This window comes from Loxodonta africana, chromosome 20 (genome assembly GCF_030014295.1).
Source record: "Loxodonta africana isolate mLoxAfr1 chromosome 20, mLoxAfr1.hap2, whole genome shotgun sequence".
Classification (NCBI taxonomy): domain Eukaryota; kingdom Metazoa; phylum Chordata; class Mammalia; order Proboscidea; family Elephantidae; genus Loxodonta; species Loxodonta africana.
In genome coordinates this window covers 65,682,110-65,708,423 of record NC_087361.1, presented here as the reverse complement: position 1 = coordinate 65,708,423, position 26,314 = coordinate 65,682,110, and the positions used below count along the sequence as shown (strand labels likewise).

Sequence of the window (26,314 nt, the reverse complement as noted above, 5' to 3'; positions counted from 1 at the left end):
CCCTGGCCTTTGCTCTTACTGACTAAAAGCCCTCTCCAGTCAATGGTGGAGCTGTGTTTGCGAGCCTGGGGCTCAGTTCCTTGCCTGACTGTGTTTAAACTCAGAGTCCCAAGCGGTCTGACTCCAGAAGCAAAATGCTCAGAAAGTCATCACTCAACTCTTGTGGTCCGGCAGACACAAGTTTTCAGGACTGAGCTGCGTGCCTCTGTAAGAGGCCAGGTACATGCCCCAGGGAAGGCTGGGTTTTTATTTATCCATAGGATTTATCCTTTTCTTCTGCTCTGTGAAACACCCTTCGGTCCTACTCTAGAGGCTATACTTAAACATCCTCAAATCTATGGCTCCTTACCGTAGAGGACAGCAAGCTGGGAATCTTAAAATTAACACGGACACACCGAACATTTATCAGTGTGTGCCAAATGGTCCACATGCATTCGTTTATCTGATCCTCGTGACGACCCTGTGAGGTGGGCATCCATCCCTCCGTTTCACAGACAAGGAAACTGGGGTGTAGAGAGGTGACTTCATGCCAGTTAGCACAGTTGTAAGTGGATGAGCAAGGACTGGAAGCCTGGCCTGTTGGATTCTAGAACCTGAGTGCTTACGTGCCATGGCCCTCTCTATCCATCAGAGCATGCGGCCCACGGTATTCGGGCCCTGGCCGGTACACAAATGTGAAGACAACGCTGCTCAAGCACTCAAGGAGCTTCTCACAGCCGTCAAAAGCCATCCGTGAGGTTTCTGACGTGACAGCTCAGATGCAGCTGTTTTTCTCTAAGCTCCAGGTGCAAAGGGAACCTCTGGGAACTAAGCCCAGATCCTCAGCAGGGGAAATGTCTCCTTTCTTAGTGTGAGGAAATCTGGCCTGGGTATGAGGAGAGGTAGGAAAAAAAAAAAAAAAATCTTGCTGGCTCAGTTTGTTTTTTCCAGGCTCAGTAGCATCAACTTTAGAAGCTGTCCCGGGACACGGAGCCACAGCCGCATAGATGCTGACAGACTGGCAGACTTCCTGTGGCCTTAGCCCCTCCCTCTGTGCCCATGGGTGACCCTCAGGCTGAAGGAGAGGCTTGTGACAACCCTAGCGTCTTGAAATGTGTGGTCAGCTACAGTTCTTACCAGGGTGAGGGTGGGTGGGATGGGGCTAGGGATTAAGGCTGTGGGAAGGGGGTTCAAATCTCATAGTGGCCTGAGCAGCAGTACAGTGATGTGGTTAAGAGTATGGGCTCTGACAAGGGAGAACGAAGAAAATCAAAGACACAAGGGAAAGATTAGCCCAAAGGACTAATGGACCACAAGCACCACAGCCTCCACCAGACTGAGTCCAACAAAACTAGATGGTACCCAGCTACCACTACTGCTCTGACAGGGATCACAATAGAGAGTCCTGGACAGAGCTGGAGAAAAATGTAGAACAAAATTCTAATTCACACACACACACATACATACACAAAGACCAGACTTGCTGATCTACTGGAGAAATCCCAGGAGTATGGTCCCTGCGCACCCTTTTAGCTCAGAAGTCACTCCTGAGGTTCACCCTTCAGCCAAACATTAGACAGCCCCAAGAAACAAAATGAGACTAAAGGGGCACACCAGCCCAGGGGCAAGGACTAGTAGGCAGGAGGGGGCAGGAAAGCTGGTAATGGGGAATCCAAGGTCGAGAAGGGGAGAGTGTTGACATGTTGTGGGGTTGGCAACCAATGTCACAAAACAATATGTGTATTCATTGTTTAACGAGAAATTACTTTGCTCTGTAAACCTTCATCTAAAGAATAAAAAAAAGGAAAAAAAAAAAAAGAGCACAGGCTCTGAAACCAGGTGGCTTGGCTCAAGCCCTGCTCCATCTCTCACTCTCACTCTTGGCACATTTCTTAACCTCTTTAGGCCTCGGTTTCTTTGTCTATAACGTGAGCATAGTAACAGGACATAGCTCTCAGAGCTGTCGTGATGATTAAGTAAAATACCTTCAAGTAGCTCACTTAGTGAGTGCCTAGCCCACAGTGAATGCTTGTCAAATCTGAATTATTTTGATTATTCTTGAGAGCAGGGGCTGGGTCTCAGTGTTTGCAGCTCTGCGGTTAGAGCCTACCAGGCGGAGGAGGAGCTAACCTGTTTCTAGGACCATGAATGCAGAGAGCCCTCATGGAGAACCCCTCCTGCTTCAGCCCGGGTCCCCTTCCTGAGCTTCGCTGCTCCAGGTGTGAGCTGAATTGGCAGGCTGGTCCCCCCACCTCAGGACCAGGAGAGCAGCGTCATGAACCTTCTCTGTGCAGTGACCAGGGCCAAGGACAGGAGAACAAGAGCCTGACTGGAAACAGAATCTCCATTTCCAGGGAGGTCAGGTTCCACAGATACTTCAAAGCTTCTGAGAGCCAAAGAATAAGGTGGATGAGCCAGCAGCCACCTGGCGGATGCTCTGGCTGTAATAAAACAGGGCTCCCAACAGGGCTTCTTTGATGGCTCCAAATGTTGCTTTAGGAGCCTCTGAAAAGTTCTGCTGACAGAGGGAGTGTATTATTCATGGCACAGCGGCCGCCAGCTCTGATGCCTCCAGCTCTGGTCCTTCCCAGGGTCAAGAAAAGATCAAAACTGCACCTGGAAGTTGCCACTTACCTTTCAGGTCCTGAGGGTTGTCGATGATGAAATTGCCATTCCACACCACGGCAAAGTCCACGGCCAGGCTGCTGATGTCCATCCCGTCGTACTGGTACTACAGAGAGAGGGGCAGACACACATGACGGGGAGGCTCTCTCCTGGGGGTCAGGGATGCTGCTGGCATCTCAGGGGCTGGGATCACAGCAGAACTGGGCCAAGAAGGGAGCAGGGAAGAATCTGGGGAACCCCATGCTGCTCAAGTTATCCCTCTGGTCCTCATCCTCTGACTCCCAGTCACTAACGTCACCAGGAGCCAGCCCGTGTCCCTGAGCTTGACACTCAGGGCCTTCCATAATCTAATTCAAACCGACTTCTCCAGCCTTCTCATCTATTACCCTGGAAATCTACCTGTCTGTCCAAACATGCCTACTAAGGTCCTCTGTGCCTCTCTGTTCAGTTCACGTCTCACAAGGAATGCTTCCCTCTCACTACAACTTCCATGTTTTAACCCATCCACATTCTTCCCGTTCAGCTCAGATCTGCCTTCCCCAGGTGTCTTCTCTGACCTCCCTGCCAAACATCCCTCAGCCTCTCTGTCCTCTGTGTCACCATTTTCTGCCTGTGATGCGGCACTTCCCATGAGCTGCTTGCAGAAGGCCTGTATGTTTCTGGAGGCAAGGCTGGTGCCCCTTTTCTGCTCTGTGAGCCCCACAGAGCCTTGAGCAGAGCCTGTGTGTAACAAACAGCAGCTGAACGGTTGTTAGCTGGGCCCTGCGGTGGGCCTCTGTCTCTCTGCACATGAACCTGACTTTGGTCAACAGTCCACTTGGGAAAGTGCCCACAGCTTTCTGGGCAAAGATCTGATCAGTCCTACCGTGAAAGGGCTCCAGCTGTGGCTGAGAGTCAACTTTCTCTGTCACGCCGGTCCCATCAAGGGCTTTTAAGCCTTTCACATACTTCAGAAATGGCCCCTCTCAGTGATCTAGCCCCCTGCACCTCTGTGAAGGAGACCCCTGGGGATCTTCTCTGTGGAGACTGGCCCAGCCCTGGCCACTGGGCTCTTGAGGGCATGTCACCATCAGTGCTCTTGCCCCCAGCCCTTCCTGCTGTCTTTCCTCCCTTTGTTGTGTTCCGGTCCTTTCTCATCCCGCCTTCCCCTTGTGCTTGGCAGCCTTCCACTGATTACAAATTCTATCAAGCGCCTGTGACCCGGGAATCTGACAGCTCCCTGATAAGAGGCCCAGATTCTCTTTATCTCTCCCAGGCGAATTAGCTTCCCTCAACACCTTTGTCACGTCACCCACCCCCCCACCCCCACATCTCTGAGCTGACCCCCCACAGTCAGAGACAGGGAGTTGGCAGATAAAAAGATCTTCTCTGGGCTAGTATTATAATTAAACACCTCATGGCTTTCTGTCTGGCATTGAGGATCGGTTTAACCCTCGCTACTCCTGAAATCCTCTGCTTCCTCTTTCTCTGCCCTCCCACCCCACCTCATCCTGTCCTGCTTCCAGCTTGTCTCTTCTCTGTGTTCCTCCTGGGCAGCACCTTCCAGGTTAGTCACACCCTGAATGATGACAGGATTTGGGGTAAAGTTGACTCTCTGGCTGCTATTTAAACTTCAGGGAAGGACACGAAGCTCTTAATTTCTGCTGTGAGAGTCCTCATAGCACTTGGTCCCCTCTGACAACATTAACCCTCTCTGCTCTGGCTGAGGGCTCTGGGGTGCTTGCACACTCTGTTGTCCCTGGGGATTTGGGGTCAGCCTGTGGCTCCAGAAAGTTCTCAAAGCTTGGGCAGGGCAGGCTGAGGTCTAGGCGTTGCCATGGATGTGAGGAAAGCCCTGCTCCAGGCAGGGTCTGAGCCCTCTTACCGAGCTGTTCTGGCACTGGACGCTGGAGCTGTTGAAGCGCAGGGCAGGGACACGGTAGATGGCCCCTTGGATGTTGAGGACGCACTCATAGCCTCGCTGGCCGGACTGAGGCTGCGGTAGGTTTCGGGCCTTAAGAGTGATTGGCTTTACCTCCCCGACGGGTATCAGGATCTCCTCCGTGGGCACTAGCTGGGGACAGTCCTGGGGAGCAAGCAGAGAGGCTCTATCTGTCCTTGGGTCATACCTTCCCACTCACCTTAGTGCATGGGCTGGACCCGGATGCAAGGCCAGGCCCTCTTGTGTCTGGATGGGCTGACCATGAGAAGGACATTACCGGATTTAAGGGCCACATGGAGTCAGCCAAGGAAATGAGATCTATCTCTTAGCTCCCGGGCTTGGATATTGTCATCACCATCCCAGAGTTGTGTTGTATCTGGCCTGCATGCTACAGTTTAGGGTTTCATTTTAAAGCACCGGTGTGGCAGGCTGCGGATTTTTATCCTCTGAGACACAGGATAAAAGAGTCTCCATGTGTCACTGTCCCCAACCCTGGAGCCCCCACCCCTCGGTTGCATCTCGTTATCCAGCTCCAGCTACTCTGCCCCTTGCATTGTCCAATGCCAGAAGCGTCCTGTTATCGGCAGCGTCAGCTTCCCAGCTCCAACTGTGTGGGGCTTTCCAGGAGGTTGATCAAGCCGTCCCAGCAATGCTCTAAACACTTGCTCTGCCTTTTTATCTCATTTCATTACCAGGCCCTGCATGAACACCATGTTGCTTTGGGAAACAAAAAGCCCCAAAAGAAAGTCTTGGTAGGGAGGGGCTATCAGAAGGACCGAGAGAGAGAAAGAGAGAAAGATTGATTTTACTCAGTTCTATTCCTAGATGCTGCTCTCTACCGAAGTCAAACCACCACCTCCCACAGCTCCAATCCCTGCTATTGGCTATTGCCTGTTTTTTCCCGCTCCCCTAGGAGGACCAAGCCTGGTGGCCCCAGCAGTGAGGACGTGGAAACCACCTCCACATGGAACGGTTTCCTATCTCCAGGGAAATTCTTACAGGAGACTCTTCTTTCCCCTCTCCTCCTGTGCCTGGGCAGTGGTTCTCAGAGAGGGTATCTGGGAATAAGTGGTGTAGATCCTGCTTCAATGCAAGCAGAAGGTGCTGACAGCATTTAGGGCCTGATTGCTACTTCCTGCAAGGAATTAAAAAATTTTATCCTCCTAATGCTGGGGGGGAAAAAAAAAATTTTTTTTTTTTTTTTTTTTTAATGCTGGAGGCCCTCGTGGTGCAGCGGTTAAGAACTACGGCTGCTAACCAAAAAGTCGGCAGTTCAAATCCACCAGCAGCTCATTGGAAACCTTATGGAGCAGTTCTACTCTGTTCTATAAGGTTGCTATGAGTCAGAATTGACTTGATGGCAATGGGTTTGATTTTTTGGGTTTAATGTCAGAGGCAGCCCCTGTTAAGAAAACTTGTGAAACACAGGCAGTGCTAAGCGATGGAGCAGTCTGTAGGCCTCTTCCTCACAAGATGGCCTTACACACTCGCTTCTCTTCTCTTGGCCTCAGTTGCAAGGTCTTCACGATCTGACTCCTGCCTGCCTCTGAACCCATGTTCTCGCACCTCATTGTCCAGCCATACTGAATTTATGCTTCGTTCTGAGGTGCCGTCTCCCTTGCTTGAGTCCCTAGGTGGTTCAAATTGTTAATGCACTCCGCTGCTAACTGAAAGGTTGGCAGTTTGAGTCCACCCAGAGATGCCTTGGAAGAAAGGCCTGGAGATCTACTTCTGAAAAGTCAGCCCCTGAAAACTCTACAGAGCACAGTTCTCCTATGACACAGGGATCACCATGAGTCAGAGTCAACTCCACAGCAGCAGGCAAGTGGGTCCTTAGAACATGCTGTTCCCCCTGCCAGAAGCACTCTTCTCTACCTCCTGCCCCCTCTCTTCCTCCTGGCCCCTGCCCTGTCTCAACCTCTGAATCAGCCTTCAAAACTCGGCTCAGTGGTGCCTTGCTGGAAAGCCTTCTCTGACCCCTTCTCCCCCTGCCCTTACCCTCAGGGTGGGTTTTACACATTGTGCCATGATCACACTTAGTCCACAGAACTGCAGTTTCTTGTTGACTCGCTTCTCCAGGGCTCCTTGCAGGTTAGGTTATATGTTATTCTTCCCCATGTCCTTAGCCTTTAGCCCAGTGTCATGCAGGCAGGGGATACTTGGTCATTGTTTGCGGAGGGAAAATAGAAAATAAGAAAATAAAACAACAGTCTAAAATAGCTCTAAGTTTCCTGCTAGCTCCAACTTTCTAGATTCTTCAGAGATGACCATCAATCCCCACCCTCTGGACATCCCGAGACTAGAGAAGAAGTTTGATTCCCACCAGCTGGAGCTGGACATGATCATTGTTTCTGGAGTTGCAGGATTACTAAATTGGCATGTCCCTATCTATTAAGGATCCTGTGGATTCATGAAAAATTGGTTCCAGGAGAAATTTCCTAGGAGGGTCTAGATGGACCTTTGGGGCCACTGATGCCATCCCTCTGCCTGTGGGCCAGCTGTGTGTGAAGGCACCAAGCCAGGCAGGGCTTGCACCAGAGACAGTGTCAGGAGGAACCCCAGAACACATGGGTCCCTGTCCAGGAGCCAGCCACTCAAGCTGCCGACTCCTAAACTTGCTCTTTAGTGCACCTTTACTTTCGTTCCCTGTGGGCACTCCTGACAGAGGCTTTCACATATTCACAGCCAAGCAAAACAAAACAAAAAACAAACACCACACCCCTTTAGGGAAATCCAGACATCCTATGGAAAAGGAGATACCACTTCCTGTTAGTGACTAGAAAAATCCCTGCGTCTAATAAACTAGAATTTTAATTTAGACTAAAAATAAGGCTGAGGTATAGTGGGATGTGTGTGTGTGTGTATGTGTGTGTGAGAGAGAGATTTTCAGACTCTCAGTCAGTTAATAGCCAGTAAACGATGACCAGTTGCTTTTTTTTCTTTTTTTTTTTAGCTCTAATGAGTTCAGAGAACAAATTCAAATTTCAGTAGCAGGGTCTTAAAGATGTGGTTTTTGGAAGTAATGTGTGCAATCCTTTTAACTTTGACTACATATACATATCTATCCTCATCTTTTTCTTTTTTTGCTCCAGTCCAGCCTAGAGGCTTAGAGGATCATGAGTAGATTTTATGAATACTCTTATGAGTTTTTTTTTTTAAAAGAGATTGTAGAATTTTAGGAAAATTTCCCACAGACTGCTGACTCAGACAATTTGGAACTGCATTTAAAGACAGTGATTAAAGTCTCCCCAAATGCTCACACAGGTCCCCAGCTTGCCCCAGTAGAAAAGGATGTCTTTCTTATGCCTTTGTGTTTATCTGGCTGCTCCTCTCAGCCAGGCAGAATAGGGTTTTCCCCTCCAGTCTCTCCGGCAAAGGAAAGAAAAGCTGGTGCCCTAGGTACACACTCTCCTTGGGAAACAGGGGAAGCCACGGACCCTCTGGGTTGTGAGACGGTTCTGATGAATGCACTAATTAGGGGCAGGGTCCTGGGTAGAAATGGCGGGGGTGAGGGGAGCGGTGCTGAAGGCAGGTGCAGGAGAGGTGCCAGCCCAAAACACTGCCAAGTTGTTGGAGTTTCAGTACCTCTGAGGCTTGCCGAAAGTGACTGGCTTCATCAGGGTACAATGAGTCCACTTTCAGCCTGTTTGCTTCTGTGAGTAAACACACACGCACACACACACTCATGGGCACACATGGGCAAGCACACATACATTCAGTTCCTGTCCTAGTAGCAAGAAAGCAAAAAACTGTAATGCACATTTCCTTGCAGAATGTTAAGGCTGCTTTTAACATCCTTAAAACACTCATTACTGCTGCTGATCCTTATAGCCTTCTGATTAGGAAGAATCTCTTAGGTCATCTGATTCTTCCCTTGGCCTCCAGGCCACTGGCAACCAGGATCACCTCATGAGCAGCAATCTTAGTGGAATCAAGATGAGTAGATGTCCTGTCTGGGAATGCCCCAGGGTGGGAGAGCTGGAAAGGAGGTGACATGGCTACAGGGGGCAGGGAGCCTGGCCTCGGAGCCTTAGGAGTCCTGGGCCCCAGTGCCCACTCTGTTCAGCTGTGCTCGGCCAGTATTCTGCGCCGGGGACTCTTCAGCCCTTTGAAATGACTTCTCCCATGTGGAAATGGCATTATCTTCACCCACTGGACTTCAAAGAGAGAAAGCAGCCAGCATCCTGGGAACTAATCGGATTTATTTGGTTCTATCTTTCCCCTGGGACAGGGTGTAAAGAAGATATTTATGTACCTATATCTCACTAGGCATGGTTTAGCCATGGAGGGAGATGAGCTTTTAAAGCTGAAAGCCATACACACTCCTGCGCACACCTGCTTGCTAACACCATGTCACAGCCTGATCCGGCCCAGGGAGGCAGAGATTCTTGCCCCCGCCTCTGAGATCTGGTACACTCTGGGCAGTGCAAAGGTCTGACTCGTTACCTTAAAACAGCTCAAGAGAAGGCTGACTGTAATTCAATTTCCTCCCGTACCAAGGGGTGCCAACGATACCTGACAACCTTAGACTGAGTGAGAGGGGTATGGAGGAGTGTTGTTTAAGTGGCAATAAGCTGGATTAGCCATTGTTGTTAATATCATTACTGCACATCTGGCATGTGTGTGCTTACGTGAGTGTGTGAATGCAGAATCCAGGGCTCTAACTTAGTCAGGCCCAGCTTGGGAAACTGACTCTGAATCCCAACTTCTTTTGTTAGATTATCAAAATTGCTTAACTCTCTATGCCTCAGTTTATTAATCTGTAATAGAATTCACTTCATAGAGTAGTTGCTATGATTAAATGAGATAATATATTTAAAATGCTGCATGTATCATAACCCCCACCCCCACAAAAAGAACAAAAAACAAATCCATTGTCATGCAGTTGACTCTGTCTCATGGTGACCCCATATGTTACACAGTAGAACTGTTCCATATGGTTTTCTTGGCTTTAATCCTTACAAAAGCAGATTGCCAGGCCTTTCTTCCACAGCTCTGCTGGGTGGGTCTGAACCACCATTAGGTTAGTAGTCAAGTGCAAACCATTTGTGCCACCCAGGGACGTCTGCATCTATAATAAATACTCAGTAAATTTTTTCCATTGCATTCACTCTAGCATAGCAGCTCTGCTTTCCTGAAGATGTGGGCACATTTACCTTATGGGCTTTTAATCTGGAAATGGCACTGCTGACCCATCTTCTATGGGCAGTTTCTCCGTCTGCTGACATGAATTTGTGCTGGCTGTCCACACCCTACCTGTTCCCTGAACCTCCATTGCCGCCAGCACAGGGGCAGACTGAAGTCAGGTTTGAAAGCGTGGCTGTGGCCATGGAGACACACGTACTAACTAGTCCTGATTTTCTGTAGAAAGCATACGGTACTAGGCTTTTCTGGATGCCTCAATTCTTTGTAGCCTCAGGCAAAAACATAAATTTTTAGCATCCTGGTTACTACATATGTCCAATGTGAAGTATCTGAGGCCGCAGGGCTGTCGTGAGAATCAATTGAGATGCAGTATGTCAGTGGTTCTCAATTTCTGGCCTAATCTGGGATGCAGCCCATGCATTTGAATTTCTAACAAGTTCCCAGATGATGCTGATGCTCTTGGTACCTGGGACACTTTGAGAACCCTTGCCACATGTGAAAGAATTACAGCTGTGTAATATATTAACCTTGCAATGTTAATCAACGGAGCTGGTCAGTTACATAGGTCAGTGAAACTTCATCTTGCTTACTTTGGACATGTTATCAAGACAGACCAATCCTCAGAAAAGGACATCATTTTTGGTAGAGGGTCAGTGAAAACAAGGGAAACCCTCAATGAGATAGATTGACATGATAGCTACAACAATGGATTCAAACATACCAAAGACCATGAAGATGGTGCTGGACCTGGGAACTTTTCATTCTTCATACACAAAGTTGCCACTAAGCCAACTCAGTGGTAAGGAACAACAGCAAACTGACTTAGTGGCAACGAACAACAACAATCTGTTATACATTGTTTCCTGGAGGTGGGCAGATGAAAATTTTGACTCAAGGAAGGTCTTACTGAGAGCATAGAGCTAGTCTACGAATCCCAAAGGGGGAACTGAGAGAGTCTCAGTTCTTGACGAGCCTGAAGAGTCAGACAGAACTCCTGACAGAGTGAGGACACCTCACCCAGGGTGGGTACTTAACTTTTGCGGTTCCCCAAATGTTCAGGATTAAGGTTCCCTGAAAGCAGTGCTTTGGACAAAAAAAAAAAAAAAAAAGCTATTTGCTGGGAAGGGATGTGTGTGACAGGCTGACTGAGAGCTGAAGGAGGATTTTGTAGCAACCTCGCTGGGAGCCTACACCCTATGTCCTTTCCTAAGCAAAGGCAGGAGCTGGATGGAGTTTGGGGTGTTCTCACGGCCCTCCAGGGAGCCAACCCTGGGGCTGTGCCAGGTGCCAAGGCATCCAAGCTGTACATGAGCAACAGTCCACACTGTCCCACTCAGGCGAGCCAGGGAGATACGGGCACAGAGGGGACTGCTCCTCTCCAACCCAAAGGAACAGACATGAAGGACAGAAAATAGAATGAGACAATGGGAAGCCTCTTGGCTTGTGCCCAAGGCTCTTTCGGCATTAATTTAATCCTGGGTTGCAGCAATGGTTTGCACTTAACTACCAACCTAATCTTAGTGGTTCAAACCCACCAGCAGAGGTGTGGAAGAAAGGTCTCGCAATCTGCTTTTGTAAGGGTTACAGCTGAGAAAGCCCTACGGAACAGTCCTACTCTGTTACCACAAGTCGGACACAGCTGAATGACGATGGATTTGTTTTTATTTTTTATTACACATGCAGCATTTTACACTCGTTACCCACAACCTGCCCCCCAGCTGCAGGTCGTTTTTTGTGTTTGGCTTCTGGTTTCCCTTTGCTGGAGGGGGGCCCCTAGAAGAAGTGAAGAAGGTGCTCCTTCTTGTCTAGATCTACATTTCACCCTCCCTTTTGTGTCCTGGGAGCCCTGGTAGCACAGTGATTAAAGCACTCAGCTGCTAATAGAAGGGTTGGTGGCTTAAATCCACCAGCTGCTCCTTGGGAGAAAGGTGTGGCAGTCCGCTTGTGCAAAGATTGACAGCCTTGGAAGCCCTATGGGGCAGTTCTACTCTGTCCTACAGGGTCGCTATGAGCTGGAATCGACTCAATGGCAATGGGTTTAGTTTGGTTTTTGTTTGTGTTCTGGGGTCTTCCTGGATTTATTTTATTAAGGAATTTAGGAGTTTAGAAGGTCCCTGGTGGCACAAAAGGTTAAGCACTTGGCTACTACCCGAAAGGTTGGTGGTTTGAAGCCACCCAGATGTACCCTGGAAGAAAGTCTGGCAATTTGCTTCTGAAAAGTCAGTTCTGCTCTGTAGCACGTGGGGTTGATGTGAGTGGAAACACACTCCACGGCAACTGGTTGGTTGGTTGGTTGGTTGGGTGGGTGGGTGGATGGGTTGGTTGGTTATGAGTTTACAAGTAGCCGATGTGAAAGCTGGTTTCTGAGGCTGTTTATCATGATCATTCACTGCCTGTCCCTGCCTCTGACCAGGACACGCCTGTGGCTTTTGCTCTTTCTGGCCAACAGGCCTCCTTTAGCCATTCTTCTATTGGCTCCTGTACTGTTATCCATCCCCCACCCCATACCTTCTGCTCTTGGGCCCTTTTTCTCTAAGTAAGAAGACAGCCTAAAGGCAGTTTCATATTCTCACAGGATCTCAGGGCTGGGATTAACTTCCAGCGTCCACTAGTACCAGTCGGGTGCTTTTAGGCCAGCTGAATCAAAGCATACCAACTGGCCGGAGTACAGCCTTTCCTGAAAGGTTCCCAGGGCACTAGATGCTGGTTCAGCCACACCAAGGCCCCTGTGCAGGGGTCTGTCTCAATGTCACCGTGGGGAAAATCGATGAGCTATGTTTCTCCTTTTCAACACAAGCAAATTCCATTTTCCTGGCTGATGATAACACATGTTGTTTCAGAAATTAAGAAGAGTTCAAGGCCACAGGTGTGTGTTTTAGTTTCTCAGTGCTGCTATAATGGAAATACCACAAGTGGGTGGCTTTAACAGAAATTTATTTTCTCACAGTTTAGAAGGCTGGAAGTCTGAATTCAGAGCTCCAGCTCTAGGGGAAGGCTTTCTCTCTCTGTTGGCCCTGGGGGAAGGTCCTTGTCTCTTTTCAGCTTCTATTTCTCTGTTAAGGAGACCTGGTGGTGCAATGGTTAAGTACTTGACTGCTAACTGAAAGGGTGGTGGTTCAAACCCACCCAGCAGCAATGTAGGAGAAAGACCTGGTGATTTGCTCCTGTAAAGATTACAGCCAGGAAGACCCTATGGGACAGTTGTACTCTGTCACATGGTTTGTGACTTGAGGGCACCCAAAACCAACACCATTCCTAGGTTCCTTGGCTTTCTTCACGTGGCTGGCATCTATCTTTCCTCATCTATTCTTGTTTGCTTTTGTGCCTAATCTACTCCTTTGATATCTTAAAAGTGATTGGTTGAAGACACACCTTAAACTGATATGGTCTCATTAACACAACACAGAAAACCCTATTCCTAAATGGAATTATATCCACAAGTATAAACCAAGCCTATTGCCATGGAGTTGATTCCTACTCATAGCAGACCCTATAGGACAGAGTAGAGCTGCCACATAGGGTTTCCAAGGCTGTAATCTTTATGTGACAACATCTTTCTCCTATGGAGCAACTGGTGGCTTCGAACCACCAACCTTTTGGTAAGCAGCGGAGCACTTAACCATTGCACCATCAAGGCTTCATCCACATGCACAGAGTAAAGATTCTAACACATATTTTAGGGGGACATGATTATATCCATAGCAGTATGTTTTGGGAAAACCTTTCAGGGGCTTCTTTCTCATGTTTATCCATGGAAGCAACCAGCACTGCTATCAAGATTAGGAGAAATAGGAATCTCCGTTTCTTGAAATTGTAGATAAGTAGACTCAAGGAACTCTCTTCCTCAATGGAATTTGGGTAAAGTGGTCATTTGTTCATCAATTCTTTCATGCATGCATTCTACAAACATTTACTGAATAAGACACTGAGGATTTGAAGATGAATAAGACGTAGCCCTTACCTTCAAGGAGCTAACAGTCTAGTGCAGGGGGAAGATATGTGTGGAAAGGCCATGCTGTGGTTAGCTGCTGTCAGGTTGGCCCCTGCTCATGGCTGCTCCACGTACAACAGAATGAAATGCTGCCTGGTCCTGTGCCGTTGCTATGATTGGTTGTGGATCAGACCATTGTGACCCATAAGGTTTTAATTGGCTGATTTTCAGAAGCAGAGCATCAGGCCTTTCTTCATAGTCAGTCTTAGTTTGGAAGCTCTACTGCAATCTGTTCAGCATTTTAGCAACATGCAAGTTTCCACTGACTGATGGAGAGTGGCTGTGCATAAGGTCCATTGGCTGGGAATTGAACCCAGGTCTCCCACATGGAAGGCAAGAATTCTACCACTGAACCACCACTGCCCCGACATAGAAAGGCTATGTTGTTGTTGTGTGCCGTCAAGTTGATTCCTACTCATGTGACCCTATAGGATAGAGTAGAACTGCCCCATATGGTTTCCTAGTCAGAAATCTTAACAAGAGCAGACCACCAGGTCTTTTCTCCTGAAGAACCACTGGTAGGTTCAAACTGCCAACCTTTTTGGTTAGCAGCTGAGCACTTAACCACTGTGCCATCAGGGCTCTTTGAAATGCTATGTTGTTGTTGTTAGGTGCTGGGAGTCAGTTCCGACTCATAGCAACCCTATGTACAACAGAACTAAACACTACCTGGTCCTGCGCCTTCCTCACAATCATTGCTATGTTTGAGCTCATTGTTGCAGCCACTGTGTCAATCCATCTCACTGAGGGTCTTCCTCTTTTTCGCTGACCCTCTACTTTACCAAGTATGATATCCTTCTCTATGGACAGATCCCTCCTGATAACACATCCAAAGTTATATGAGATGAAGTCTTGCCATCCTGGCTTCCAAGGAGCATTCTGGCTGTACTTCTAAGCCTATACCACCCATCGCCATTGAGTTGATTCTGACTCATAGAGACCCTATAGGACAGAGTAGAACTGCCGCATAGAGTTTCCAAGGACTGCCTGGTGGACTCAAACTGCTGACGTCTTGGTTAGCAGCCGTAGCTCTTAACCACGACACCATCAGGGTTTCCTCCAAGGCTACAAAAAAAATGTTACAATGTCACTTATTCCCATTTGTGGATTTTTCTAAACGGTGGAGCATGAGGGACACGTGTGTGTATGCACATGTGCATTTGTATGAGCACATAATGTCCCAAAGTTGTTCAGACTCCACCAGACCCTCCAGAGTGTGAAAAGCATTAGACACAAGAAGGAGAAACTGACCAGGCCGGTTTCACTGTCCTGAGGCAAGGTGTGGTTATGTAGTAAAGTCAACATTGACCTCAAATCAATCAATGGAATATTCACTGGAAAGAGAATTAGTTTGATACTTCATTGCATTGATAAGAAAGGTGGGTCAGGATTTAGGGATGGAGCAGCAACTTTATAACAAAATGAGACTTTTAGCAAGGCCTAGTTCTTGTCACTACCTGAATTTCTCTTTCTATAAGGCCACCCACCCAGGCACACATCAGAGTCAAAGAATCATTGAATTTAAGAGCTGGAGGAGAGGCTGGCATGACGGAATGGTTGAGAGCGAATGTCCTATTGAACTAGACCATGCACAGCCAAGCAAAGCCTCAACTCAAGGACTAAATGCCGTTGACTGCACCCTCCTAGGCCATGTGGTCTGTTTGGCTGGATGTGTTTCCTCTAAGCTTCAGCCTCAACGCCCAGTTCCCTTCAAGCTTTTCAATGTATAGAGTTCTTAGGAGGCTAGGAGGGACAGCACTCTTCTTTGCCTCTGGGGTCATTTGCTGCCACTTGTTAAAGCTTGATGATAACAGAGCTTTGACCATGTAGTCTCTGGCAAGAGGACCAAGACGAGCCAGGATGAGAAGACAGCCATGCCCCTAGACCAGCCATCTGAGAAGGGAAGGGCCATTCAGAGTCCCTGGGAACACTGCCATAGCAGTTAGAGCGCTGCTTACCTCTGAAACATTGATGCGGCCCTCCTGGAAAGAACAGGTGGTGGGGTCATGAGTGCAGAGGTTGCGGTACTTGCACCAATGGCAACGGAAGGCGCTGTTCACACAGGACAGGCACCTGCAAGGAGGGGACAGTAAGAGACAACAAGAAGGGAGCAGAGAGGGGAGGTAAGGGCAGGTCAGACCATCTAGGTGTCATGACAGAAAGCTGCTGTCTTGAAATCCCAGCCTCACCCTCGGGAGGTCAGAGAATTGTGGATTCTCCATCCAAGATATTCATGGGACCAGAAAATTAGAAAGAAAATCAACCAGAGTGAGAATAAAGAAATTCATAAAGCTATGGTGTGCTGGCGCTGGCCTGTTAGCAGCTCCTGAGAGCCGATTATTATGTTTTCAGGAATTTGGCAAGCTGGTTGAGATCACATCGGTAGCTTGAAATTGACCATGGTGGGAGTATTTATACCATAGAAATTGGCAAATCCTACAAACCATTTTCTCCCCTCAGAGCTGGTAGTTAAACATTTATCAGCATACCACTACCTATAAAACAGAATCCAAAACACACAGGCATAGGAATCCGGGGCAGATCTAATTCCAATCTTGGCTCTGCCTCTGCCACTGGGGTCACCCTGAGTAAGTCACTTCACTCTCTGAATTGGAGTTTCTCTTTCTGTTGGACAGGGTTAATACAACATTCCTGTCTACTTCACAGGGCTGTTTAGTGTCAAACAAGGCAATATATAGGAAATGGCTTTGAAAAGTGCAATGCTAAATGTGAATATTATTTTCAAGCACGTAAATTACCTATTATTTCAAGCTCTTAAATAACATTTGACTTTTAATGACTGGTTCATGTCACCTGTGTCATTGGGCTTTGGGGGAGTCAGAGCACTACATAGGAACTGTTGTCCAACTCTCTAAGTAGCCAGGCATGCAGCTATAGGATATGCGTTTGGCACCGGCCTTGCTGTGCTTTCTCGCCAGAGTGTGCAGCTCTCTCCCTCCAGTTTCACCTGGGACTGTGTATATTATTTCGCCTCTCTGTGTGAGATCAGACCGTTATAATTGAGAGGGGTTTTGTAGATGGGGTTGGTGCTCCTTTTCCTGGACAGCTCCTCTAGTCTAGCCTTTCACAACTAGATCAATCTGGATGAAACCGGGGCTGGGTTTACAATCTGGCACCACTTAGTGGGGTTCTGATTAAATTTGAGTGGCTGCTGTTGCGATTCTTTGGCCTGGATCCAGGGGTCATTGGCTAATATGCTGTAGTGTATTAGGTGTGTTAACCCACCTACACTTTGCTGACATTTTTATCCCCTTCTGGATATGCCCAAATTTATTTAATGCCTGAGTTTAGGCCAATGCCACTTCATGTACTGCCAGATCCGAATGGTTCTTGTTAATTATAATACGATCTAGCAAGTCAATGGAGTACCAAGGTGGTGTGAATGGTTAACACACTCAGCTGCTAAGTGAAAGGCTGGTGGTCTGAGTCTACCCAGTGGCACCTCGGAAGAAGGGCCTGGTGATCTACTTCTGAAAAACCAACCACTGAAAACCCTGTGGGGCACAGTTACAGTCTGACACACATGGGGTTGCCATGAGCAACAGCAATTGGTTAGCTAGTAAAGAATGAAAACGGGCCAAGGACCAGGAGACTGGGGCTCAAGGACTTACTCTTCTAGTGGCCAATTTTGTTACTTTAGTTGCAGCAGTTACCTTCCGTGGGCCTCAGTTTCCCATATCTAAAGAAGAGATTGAACTCCATTCCGTGATTTTTAACTACGAATTCCAGAAGAGATGGGTAAAAAGTCTTTGACTATAAAATGGAATCTTTGCTGTCAAGGAGATCTGCTTTGTTTCTTCTAAAACTCGCTGCCTGTGACAGCATCTCCGTTGCCATAGCAATACATCACTGAAAGTGGTGACATCACATTGAATTGCCATGGAAATGAAGATGCTCTCACAAACAATGGATTTCATCACCACTGCACTGGGAGTCAGAGAGAGTGGGAGTTTCTCTCTCCAAGATGCTTGCACTTCCCAAAATTGGGTTGGCTGGGATTAGAATGCAGTGGTTAGTGGTAGTGCAGCTTCAGCCACTTACTACCCAGCCTTGGTTCCCGCCAGGCCATTTCTACCATGTGTTCTGTTTTTCTCAGCACATCTATTCATTTATCCCACTGGGAGTGACTGTAGAGACCCTAGAACAACAGCAGATTGATCATAAAAATCAAGATTGGAGAAGGAAGACCAAAGAGAAGTGGCTTATTTGTCTATTTTTAAAGCTAAAGATTCATTCAGGGCTTAGCTGCAAAGAGACTCCCTCACCTCCTTGACTGCTGAGACCATCGCACCCACAGCCTGGACCCTGTGGGACTGATGCCCCTGGGGTTTTCCCTATTACATCGACCTCAAGTGTTTCCTGTCCTGGGCAGTGAGTAGGATGAGTCCTTGGAATATTCCCAATGACTGCTCCTTCTGGCATGGAGCCATTACTTGACTTCTCCCCTTGCTAAATGTCCAGGGACCCATGACCTTTATGTGGGCCCATTATAGAGACCTATGTTTTCCTCTTTCTAAACCAAATGGTACATGAGGTCCTGGCTTCTGTGGACGGAGTCTCCCTTTCTCTTCCAGAAAGGATCTGCAGAAACTAAGCACTGTATCTCTCTCTCCTCCACTTCTGGCCCTGCTTCTTACTTAAGAAAGGCCCTGTTATAAGATCCCACAGCTTGTGGGCACCACTGGTAAGCTTTCAGCTGCTGAAGATGGCTGGCGGTCAGCTGGGGTGGGCCCAAGCCACTCTGGAGTGGTTTGGTCTGGCTGGCCCTCCTCTTTAAAAAGCTGAGGATGGGTTGGAATAATACGATGGAGCTAAAGCCTCCTCTCCCCTTCCCCAGCCCAGGCCCTTTTATAGAGTGCTGGGAAAGCTGGTTTCCCCATCTCTGCCCCTTCTTCGTGTGTAATTGTCACACAGCTGACTCCCATGCTTCTGAGTCCCTCTTGATATGGTCATGGGTGACATGCCCAGACTCCACTCACTGTTACTCTCTACCTTCAAAGCAACCACCAATTGGTCTAAAATGGAAAACTTTACCTGTTGTCCCTGGGCCATGACCTCTGTTTTTACTTCAAATCCTCTTTACTGTCTCAGCTTGGAAGTTTGGGGTAGGGTGTCCGTGTCTGTGTGTGTCTGCGCGTGCACGCGTGTGTGTGGGTCAAGGAAGCCTGGACGAGACCAGAGGCTATCCCGTCTAATAACATTTAAGGAGAGCTGTGTTCCAGAAAATGTGCCAGGTCCTATAGAGAGACCATGCCTGAATAAGACATGATTCCTGTCTGAAAGGCCACAAAGCCAAGGCAGAGAAGCCACACCCACACACGGACTCGGCACGAGACTCTTTCTGAGAAGCACTTACAGTTGGTGGGCGCTGCAGTTGTAGAACTTGAACTCGGTGCTGACAAATATCTTCCCTGTCTCTCTGGATCTCAGCTGCAACTCTAGCCCAAACCAGTCTGGAAAAAAAAAGGAGCCAGTGACAACCTGGGGGCCAGGTGGTCAGCCTGAGGGCAAACCAATAAGCCACTCCAGGCTCTTCTGGGGCCCAGGCCTAGATGGAACCACACTAACCCTCTCTCCTATTCTGGGGCCCAGGGCTAGATGGAACCACCTTAATCCTCTCTTCTCTTCTGGGGCCCAGGGTTAGATAGAACCACACTAACCCTCTCCCCTATTCTGGGGCCCAGGGCTAGATGGAACCATGCTAACCCTCTCTCCTATTCTGGGGCCCAGGGCTGGATGGAACCACACTAACCCTCTCTCCTATTCTGGGGCCCAGGGCTAGATGGAACCACACTAACCCTCTCTCCTATTCTGGGGCCCAGGGCTGGATGGAACCACACTAACCCTCTCTCCTATTCTGGGGCCCAGGGCTGGATGGAACCACAATAATCCTCTCTCCTATTCTGGGGCCCAGGGCTAGATGGAACCACAATAACCCTCTCTCCTATTCTGGGGCCCAGGGCTAGATGGAACCACAATAACCCTCTCTCCTATTCTGGGGCCCAGGGTTAGATGGAACCACACTAACCCTCTCCTCTCCTGTTCTGGAGCCCAGGGTTAGATGGAACCACAATAACCCTCTCTCCTCTTCTGGGGCCCAGGGTTAAATGGAACTACACTAACCCTCTCTCCTCATCTAGGGCCCAGTGCTAGATGGAACCACACTAACCCTCTCTCCTCTTCTGGGGCCCAGGGTTAAATGGAACTACACTAACCCTCTCTCCTCGTCTAGGGCCCAGTGATAGATGGAACCACACTAACCCTCTCTTCTCTTCTGGGGCCCAGGGCTAGATGGAACCACACTAAACCTCTCCTCTCCTGTTCTGGGGCCCAGTACTAGATGGAACCACAATAACCCTCTCTCCTCGTCTGGGGCCCAGGGTTAGATGGAACCACACTAATCCTCTCTCCTCTTCTGGGGCCCAGGGCTAGATGGAACCACACTAACCCTCTCCTCTCCTGTTCTGGGGCCCAGGGTTAGATGGAACCACACTAACCCTCTCTCCTCATCTAGGGCCCAGTGCTAGATGGAACCACAGTAACCCTCTCTCCTCTTCTGGGGCCCAGGGTTAGATGGAACCACACTAACCCTCTCCTCTCCTGTTCTGGGGCCCAGGGTTAGATGGAACCACACAAACCCTCTCCTGTTCTGGGGCCCAGGGTTAGATGGAACCACGCTAACCCTCTCCTCTTCTCTTCTGGGGCCCAGGGCTAGATGGAACCACACTAATCCTCTCTTTCCCTCCCAAAAGAAACCCTTTGGCTCTGCTGTTTCTTGCCAACCCAACAGACCCAGACCACCCCCTCCCCTCCACCTTCAGGGAGAAAGTAATAAGACAGATCCCACAAAACCACTTTCCTTGATCGGGTACTCTCAGTTACTGAAAGATTTCCAGAAACATCAGGCTAGAATCCCTCGTGTTCCCAGTTCCGTGGTGAGAGCCCATGAAAACTGAAGCCGTTCCCCTTCCCAGAAGGGAGAAAAGGCATGGCAAGACTCTGCAGCCTTAACCAAATGGGGGCAATGGTTTTCCTGCTTCCTGAATCTTGCTGTGAGCAATGGCAGTTTGCTTCCACCGCCCAACAAATTACATAAGTAAGCCCTTACCAGTGTCTTATATAAGGAAGCTCAGTGGGCCAGCTTCTGGGCCCACAACTTACGACCCTTGGCCCTGAGTCCTCTATCTTGGCCATTAGGGTGAAGCAGCATGTCACTCACATGGCACGCACTTCTCACCTTGATCCAGAGGGATAACAGGGACGTCCTTGGGTCCAGGGGAGATGCAGACGACCTTGCTCCCGGACACCTGTCCCTCCACCTCTGTCAGGTTCCCGAAGGCGCAGGCGACTCCTGCAGACAGGTCGGGGGCATCACTCACAATGAGGTTGAGCTGTGGAAGGAGGAAAAAGGCTCAGGAGCAAAGGCACGAGGCAATGGAGGGGACCCTCAGGACCCAGGAGACCTGGACTCTAGTCCTGGTCCTGCCATTACCTGCTCACTCACTAATCTCCCCTGACCTTGTCTGTAAAGGAAGGTGTCGCACTGGCCTGGGTAGCCTGACTCTGACACTCCACAATCACAGTGGCATCAGTGCATGTGCCGCCACCACCAGTTGCCATCAAATCGACTCCGACTCATGGCGACCCCATGAGCGTTCGAGTAGAAATGTGCCCCATAGGGTTTCCAATGGCTCATTTTTCAGAAGTAGATTACCAGGCCTTTCTTCCAAGGTGCTTCTGGGTGGACTCGAACCTCCAACCTTTCAGTTAGCAGCTGAGTGCATTAACCATTGGCACCCCAGGGACTCCTGGTGTATGCAGGGCCAGTGCTACTTATTTTTTTATTTTTCAGCCTCTGGTAGAGAGGGGCACTAGAGGAAAAGGTGGCAAAATTCATCTCAGACCCTGCTCATTTTGACATGACACATAAGAAAATTAATTGCAAGAAAATTAATTGCAAGACACCACACAAATATGAAAGCAAACCATGAGCTGAGCCCTTTGCACACAAGGCTTAGCGTTGGCTCCTGGGGAAATAAGTAGCATCAGTCTAGAGGTTTACCAGGGGTTCACCAGGTTGGTGGAAGACAGGCGGCTCCTCACCCGGCTATCAGTCAGAGGCTGCCCATCGTTGGTGGGTTTCTTAGAGTTTCTGCTTCTCTGTCCCCTTTTCTGCTCACTAGCAGTGCCCCCTAGAGTGGGGCAGTAGGTTCACGAGAGGCATAGGGGGTAAGAGAAAGGCTGGGAAGTAGACACCAAGGGCTCCGATGGTGTCTGCAGTTACCTATGGGTGCCAAAGACCTAGGCCAGTGGTGTCCAGCCTCTTCAAGTTTCAAGATCCTCCTTTTAATGTTAAAAATATCACAGACTCACAAAAGACTGTTGATTAGAAAGTATCCAATGGCAAAATGCTTCTCCAAACTCAGGGATCTTTTAAATGAATTTGTACACAGTTACCACAACATAGACCACTTATGGTATTTAAAAGGGAGGCCTGATGGCATAGTGGTTAAGCACTTGGCTGCTAACCAAAAGGTCGTTGGTTCAAAGCCACCAGCTGCTCCATGGGAGAAAGGTGTTACAGTGTGCTTCTGTAAAGATTACAGCCTTGAAACCCTATGGGGAAGTTCTACTGTGTCCTGTAGGGTTGCTATGAGTCAGAATCGACTGGATGGCAGTGGGAAAGCCTGTGGAGGTTCACGGTGAGAGCAACTCTGCAGCCTCCAAGACAGGTCTCCCACTGTCTTCCATCAACACTTGGTACTGATTTTCAGTGGGCTTCCCAGGCCCAGCGGGTATTGCACAGTCTTCCCATACATCTGTTTGCCCTGTTTGGTTTCCATGGGATCAAGAGAAGTAGGCATGAAGGCCCATGTTTGCTCCCTCAGCCCCATTGGAGCTGAAACATCTCGGTAGGGATGAATGAACCAAATGATGGAAGGTTCACTAACATTTGTGAATGCTCATGAAGCCTTCGGACTGAAATAGTGCAGGGCCTAGGGACGTGAAATATTTTGGGTTGTATCTTGACAGGTGGTTAAGGAATATTTTATTCTCCCGAAGTCTCAGTCTCTCTCTCTCTCACACACACACTAACACATACACAGAAACAACTCCCTGAGGGGGTGTAGCAAGTGGAGGACTGCAAACACAGGATACTCTATAGGATGTGATATTTGCTATTGGATTGGATGACATCATAGACGTTTGTTGCTAAATGCAAAACCCAAGTTTACAACACCGACCAATGGGTGACGACTTTGCAGAGGGTACGCGGAAGGCCTGTGCCCTCTACAGCAGGAGCTACTGCAGGTTTTCTGGAAAGATGAAGTGTCTGTGGAACGTTTAAAGTCTGATCAATTTACAGATACTGTGCACGTGTTAAAGGAACACACCCAGGCGTGTGGGCTCTCTGCTCCCCGCTCCTCGCTGAGTTACTTACCGAGCAGCTGTGCTCAGACACTGAGATGCTGCTGGGATGCACCTCAAGGCTCAGGCACTCGCTGATGTTAGCAGCAAATCGATGAGGTTCCCGGGCCCGCTGGCACTTGTCCCTGCGGGAGCACCTGCCACAAACACAGATTCACCAGAGGTCAGGCCTCCGAGACCCATCTGTTTGGCTCCATTGTCCGTCCCTTGTGGGTAAGTAGAGCGGTTTGCTCTCCAGAGGCCCATTACAGCTTTCACTGTGTCCCAGTGGGGACCGGTGACTCCTAGGTGATCTCTAGTGCAGCTAAAGACAGTCTATGAGGAAATAGGCTTGATCCCATCAAGTTTCTATGTAAAGAATGGTGATGTAGTAGGTGTTGGGGAGTCAAACTGGACTCACAGTGACACCATGTGACAGAACTTCCCCATAGGATTTTCTAGGCTGTAATCTTTTTTTTTTTTTTTTTTTTTAATCTTTATGGGAGTAAATTGCTAGGTCTTTCCCTCAGGGCCGCTGGGTGGGTTCAAACTGCCAAACTTTAGGTGAACAGCTGAGCACTTAACTGTTCGTGTCACCAGTGTTCCTTGATACATAAAGAATAAGCCTTGACAAAGCAGGGGATGGGATGCTTAGAAGACTGAATGAGGCAAGTCTGGGCAACTGGAGAGGTAGCCTGGCAAGAGACCAGGAATATGAACTTTGAAGCTTGGTTGCCTGGTTCTAAACCCAGCTGTATTACCTACTAGCTGTGCCCCTTGGGGAAGTTACTTAATCTCTCTGTACCTCCGCTTCCTCATCTGTGAAATGAGGATGATGGTGATGATAATACCCTGCCTCATGGGGTCGGTGTAAGGATCAAATGAGTCAGTGCTTAGACAACGTCTGGGCACATAGTAGGTGCTATACTGGTGTAGCCCTTATACCACTCTACTAATGGTCAGTGTTATCATTACTCTCCTCCAGAGGAGTTTAAAAGAACAGGAGAGGGTCTTAGCTGTGTGGGGCAGTGTGGATGAGATTTTGTGGCTGGATTAATGGCTCTTTCAAGGCAGGAGCCATGTTTTATTCATCGGGCTATTCTACCTGTCACATGGTACACTTTAAATGTTTGTGGTATGAAATAATGCCCGGAGACAGAGACAGTCAAGGAGTCACAGCCAGGGCTGGCTCCATCACAAAGCTGTGTGGCGTTTCTCTGACATCTTTATCCCTAGCTCTGGGCTCCCCCGCCCACCGAAGCAGGTGAGCATGGTGACGCCTGCACACAGGAGGTCTGGCTGCCATCTGCTCTGTCACCGGGACCAGACTCCAGGGCTGGTCCTTCTCCAAACCAAATAGTCACCAGGGCATTAAGGGATTCCACAATCAAGCAGTGATTCCCACCCAAGTTCCCCCCGCACCCCTCCCCCTCTTCCTTTCCAGGCACATAATGGATCTAAATATGAAAGCTGTCAGAGAAAAGAATTATTGAGGTTTAAGTGAATCCTTAAGATAGCTCTAAAGTGAGCTCTTGACTGGAGCCTTTATCTCATTGACTCAACTGAAATGGCTCTTTTTTATCATACTATTTATGGCAACAGCCGTAAGGGAGATAAATAGCCTCGGAGACAATAACACACTTGCAAGAGCAGGGCATACAGAAGAGGCAGGAAGGTTTCAAATCCCCCCAGACCCAGAGGCTCTTCAGCAACCTCCCTCAGTTCCCCTTCACCCCTGCTCCGGCATCCATTAGAGCCACATGTGTAGGCCAGGGAGCTGAGGTAGGGCCTACCTCCTAATCCCCTGTTCCCAAGGCAGGCTGGGGGTGGTCGGTGGTCAGCGGTTGGTGGTCAGTGGGAGGGCATGTGGGAGGGGCTGGGGAAGGGGGCTATGTCCACAAGGAGAAACCTCGGGGTATAAAGAGGAAAAAGCCTGCTCCCATGTGCTCCTGGTGGGCTGAGCGGCTGGAAGGCAGGCAGAAGGGTTCTCTGACACTGGGTAGGTAGTTCAGAGGATCTTGGAAATTTGGAACAATTCTGATGCAGTGTGGTCATTCCAGAAGCCAGGGCTGAACTAGACCACGTGGATGATGCAGGTGGTCTGGGGCGGCTGGGAGACCTGGGGGTTTCTGATAGATTTATAGGTGTTAGTACACATTGAGGAAAGCAGATGTTCTTGATATTGAATGATAACCCCAATCTATAACTTTACAGTGTTCTACATTCCAGAAGGCCCTACAGCACTGACACTGGGAGGGTGGGGTGAGGAGGAGTGGGGAGTAGGTGGTGCAGGTGGGGTGATCACTGCAGAATGGGCCTGCAGGTAGCTCAGGACGCCTTCCACTGAGGCGATGGGGCTGTGTGAGGCTCTCTGGGGGAAGCAATTCCCTGGCGGGAGGTCAGCCTGGCTGAAAGGAAGCCAGTGTACCCACTGCCGACACTCACGGGTGCAATGTGGGTGGCAACAGCATCTGGCCTAAATGGAGACTCATTCTTCTGGGTTTAGGTAAGAGCATTTTTGCAAAACTTTTTGAGGAATCTCTTACCTCCGAACCCAAGTGGGAAACCCAGCGTTCATGGGCTCAAATCCAGTCCGGATTTTGCATCTGTGAGGCGCCTGCTTCCCTCCCTTCCCAGCCCTCCCAACACCTGCTGCAGAGGCTGCAAGCCAAGAGCTATTGTGAGGGACCCTGAACTCTGGCCCTCCGCCTCCACCCCAAACCGGGCACATTTCATGGAGATGCTTTGCTGTCTGGCATGGAGCCGTGGGGTTTCCAATACCGTTGGGAAACAGAATTCCTAGCCAGCTCCCGCCTTTCAGATTTTCATCCTTTTTTCTCCCTTTGGGGCTCCTGGAATTAGGAAGCTTAACGTAATTTTGCATCTCTATTTTTTTTATTGAACTGGTATTTAATGGCAGGCAATGTATCTGAATAAGGGTGGGAGGACGGTTGGAGTGAGATGTGAGCTTCTTGGAATTATAAAATAATGAGGACAGAAGGGCCCTCCAGAGGGTACAGAGCCCATAATAATTATTTTGATTGGTGTTGCCTTTTCTGGGCTTCCTTATTTCCAAAGCATTAATTATTTTATTTAATCCTCAATTCACCTGCAAGGAAGGCATTGCCCCTATTTAGTGATGGGGAAACGGAGCCCCAGAGTTGTCACTGGATTCCTCCAGGGCCACACAGTAGCTAATGGGAGTCCCAACCTCCCAACTCAGG

General features: G+C 48.9%; 1 protein-coding gene across 3 annotated transcripts in view; it reads right to left on the bottom strand.

Moving 5' to 3' along the window:
- Positions 1–26,314, bottom strand: part of PLXNA2 (plexin A2) — a 262,967-nt gene that overhangs the window by 74,118 nt on the left and 162,535 nt on the right. For all 3 annotated transcript variants that reach the window (XM_064273250.1, XM_064273249.1, XM_064273251.1), the window contains exons 6-11: positions 23,125–23,248; positions 20,920–21,073; positions 19,039–19,135; positions 15,620–15,734; positions 4,469–4,669; positions 2,614–2,710 (exon numbers count right to left, since the gene is read on the bottom strand). In XM_064273250.1, the coding sequence (XP_064129320.1) occupies positions 2,614–2,710; positions 4,469–4,669; positions 15,620–15,734; positions 19,039–19,135; positions 20,920–21,073; positions 23,125–23,248 (788 nt within the window). The remainder of the gene's footprint in view (positions 1–2,613; positions 2,711–4,468; positions 4,670–15,619; positions 15,735–19,038; positions 19,136–20,919; positions 21,074–23,124; positions 23,249–26,314) is intronic.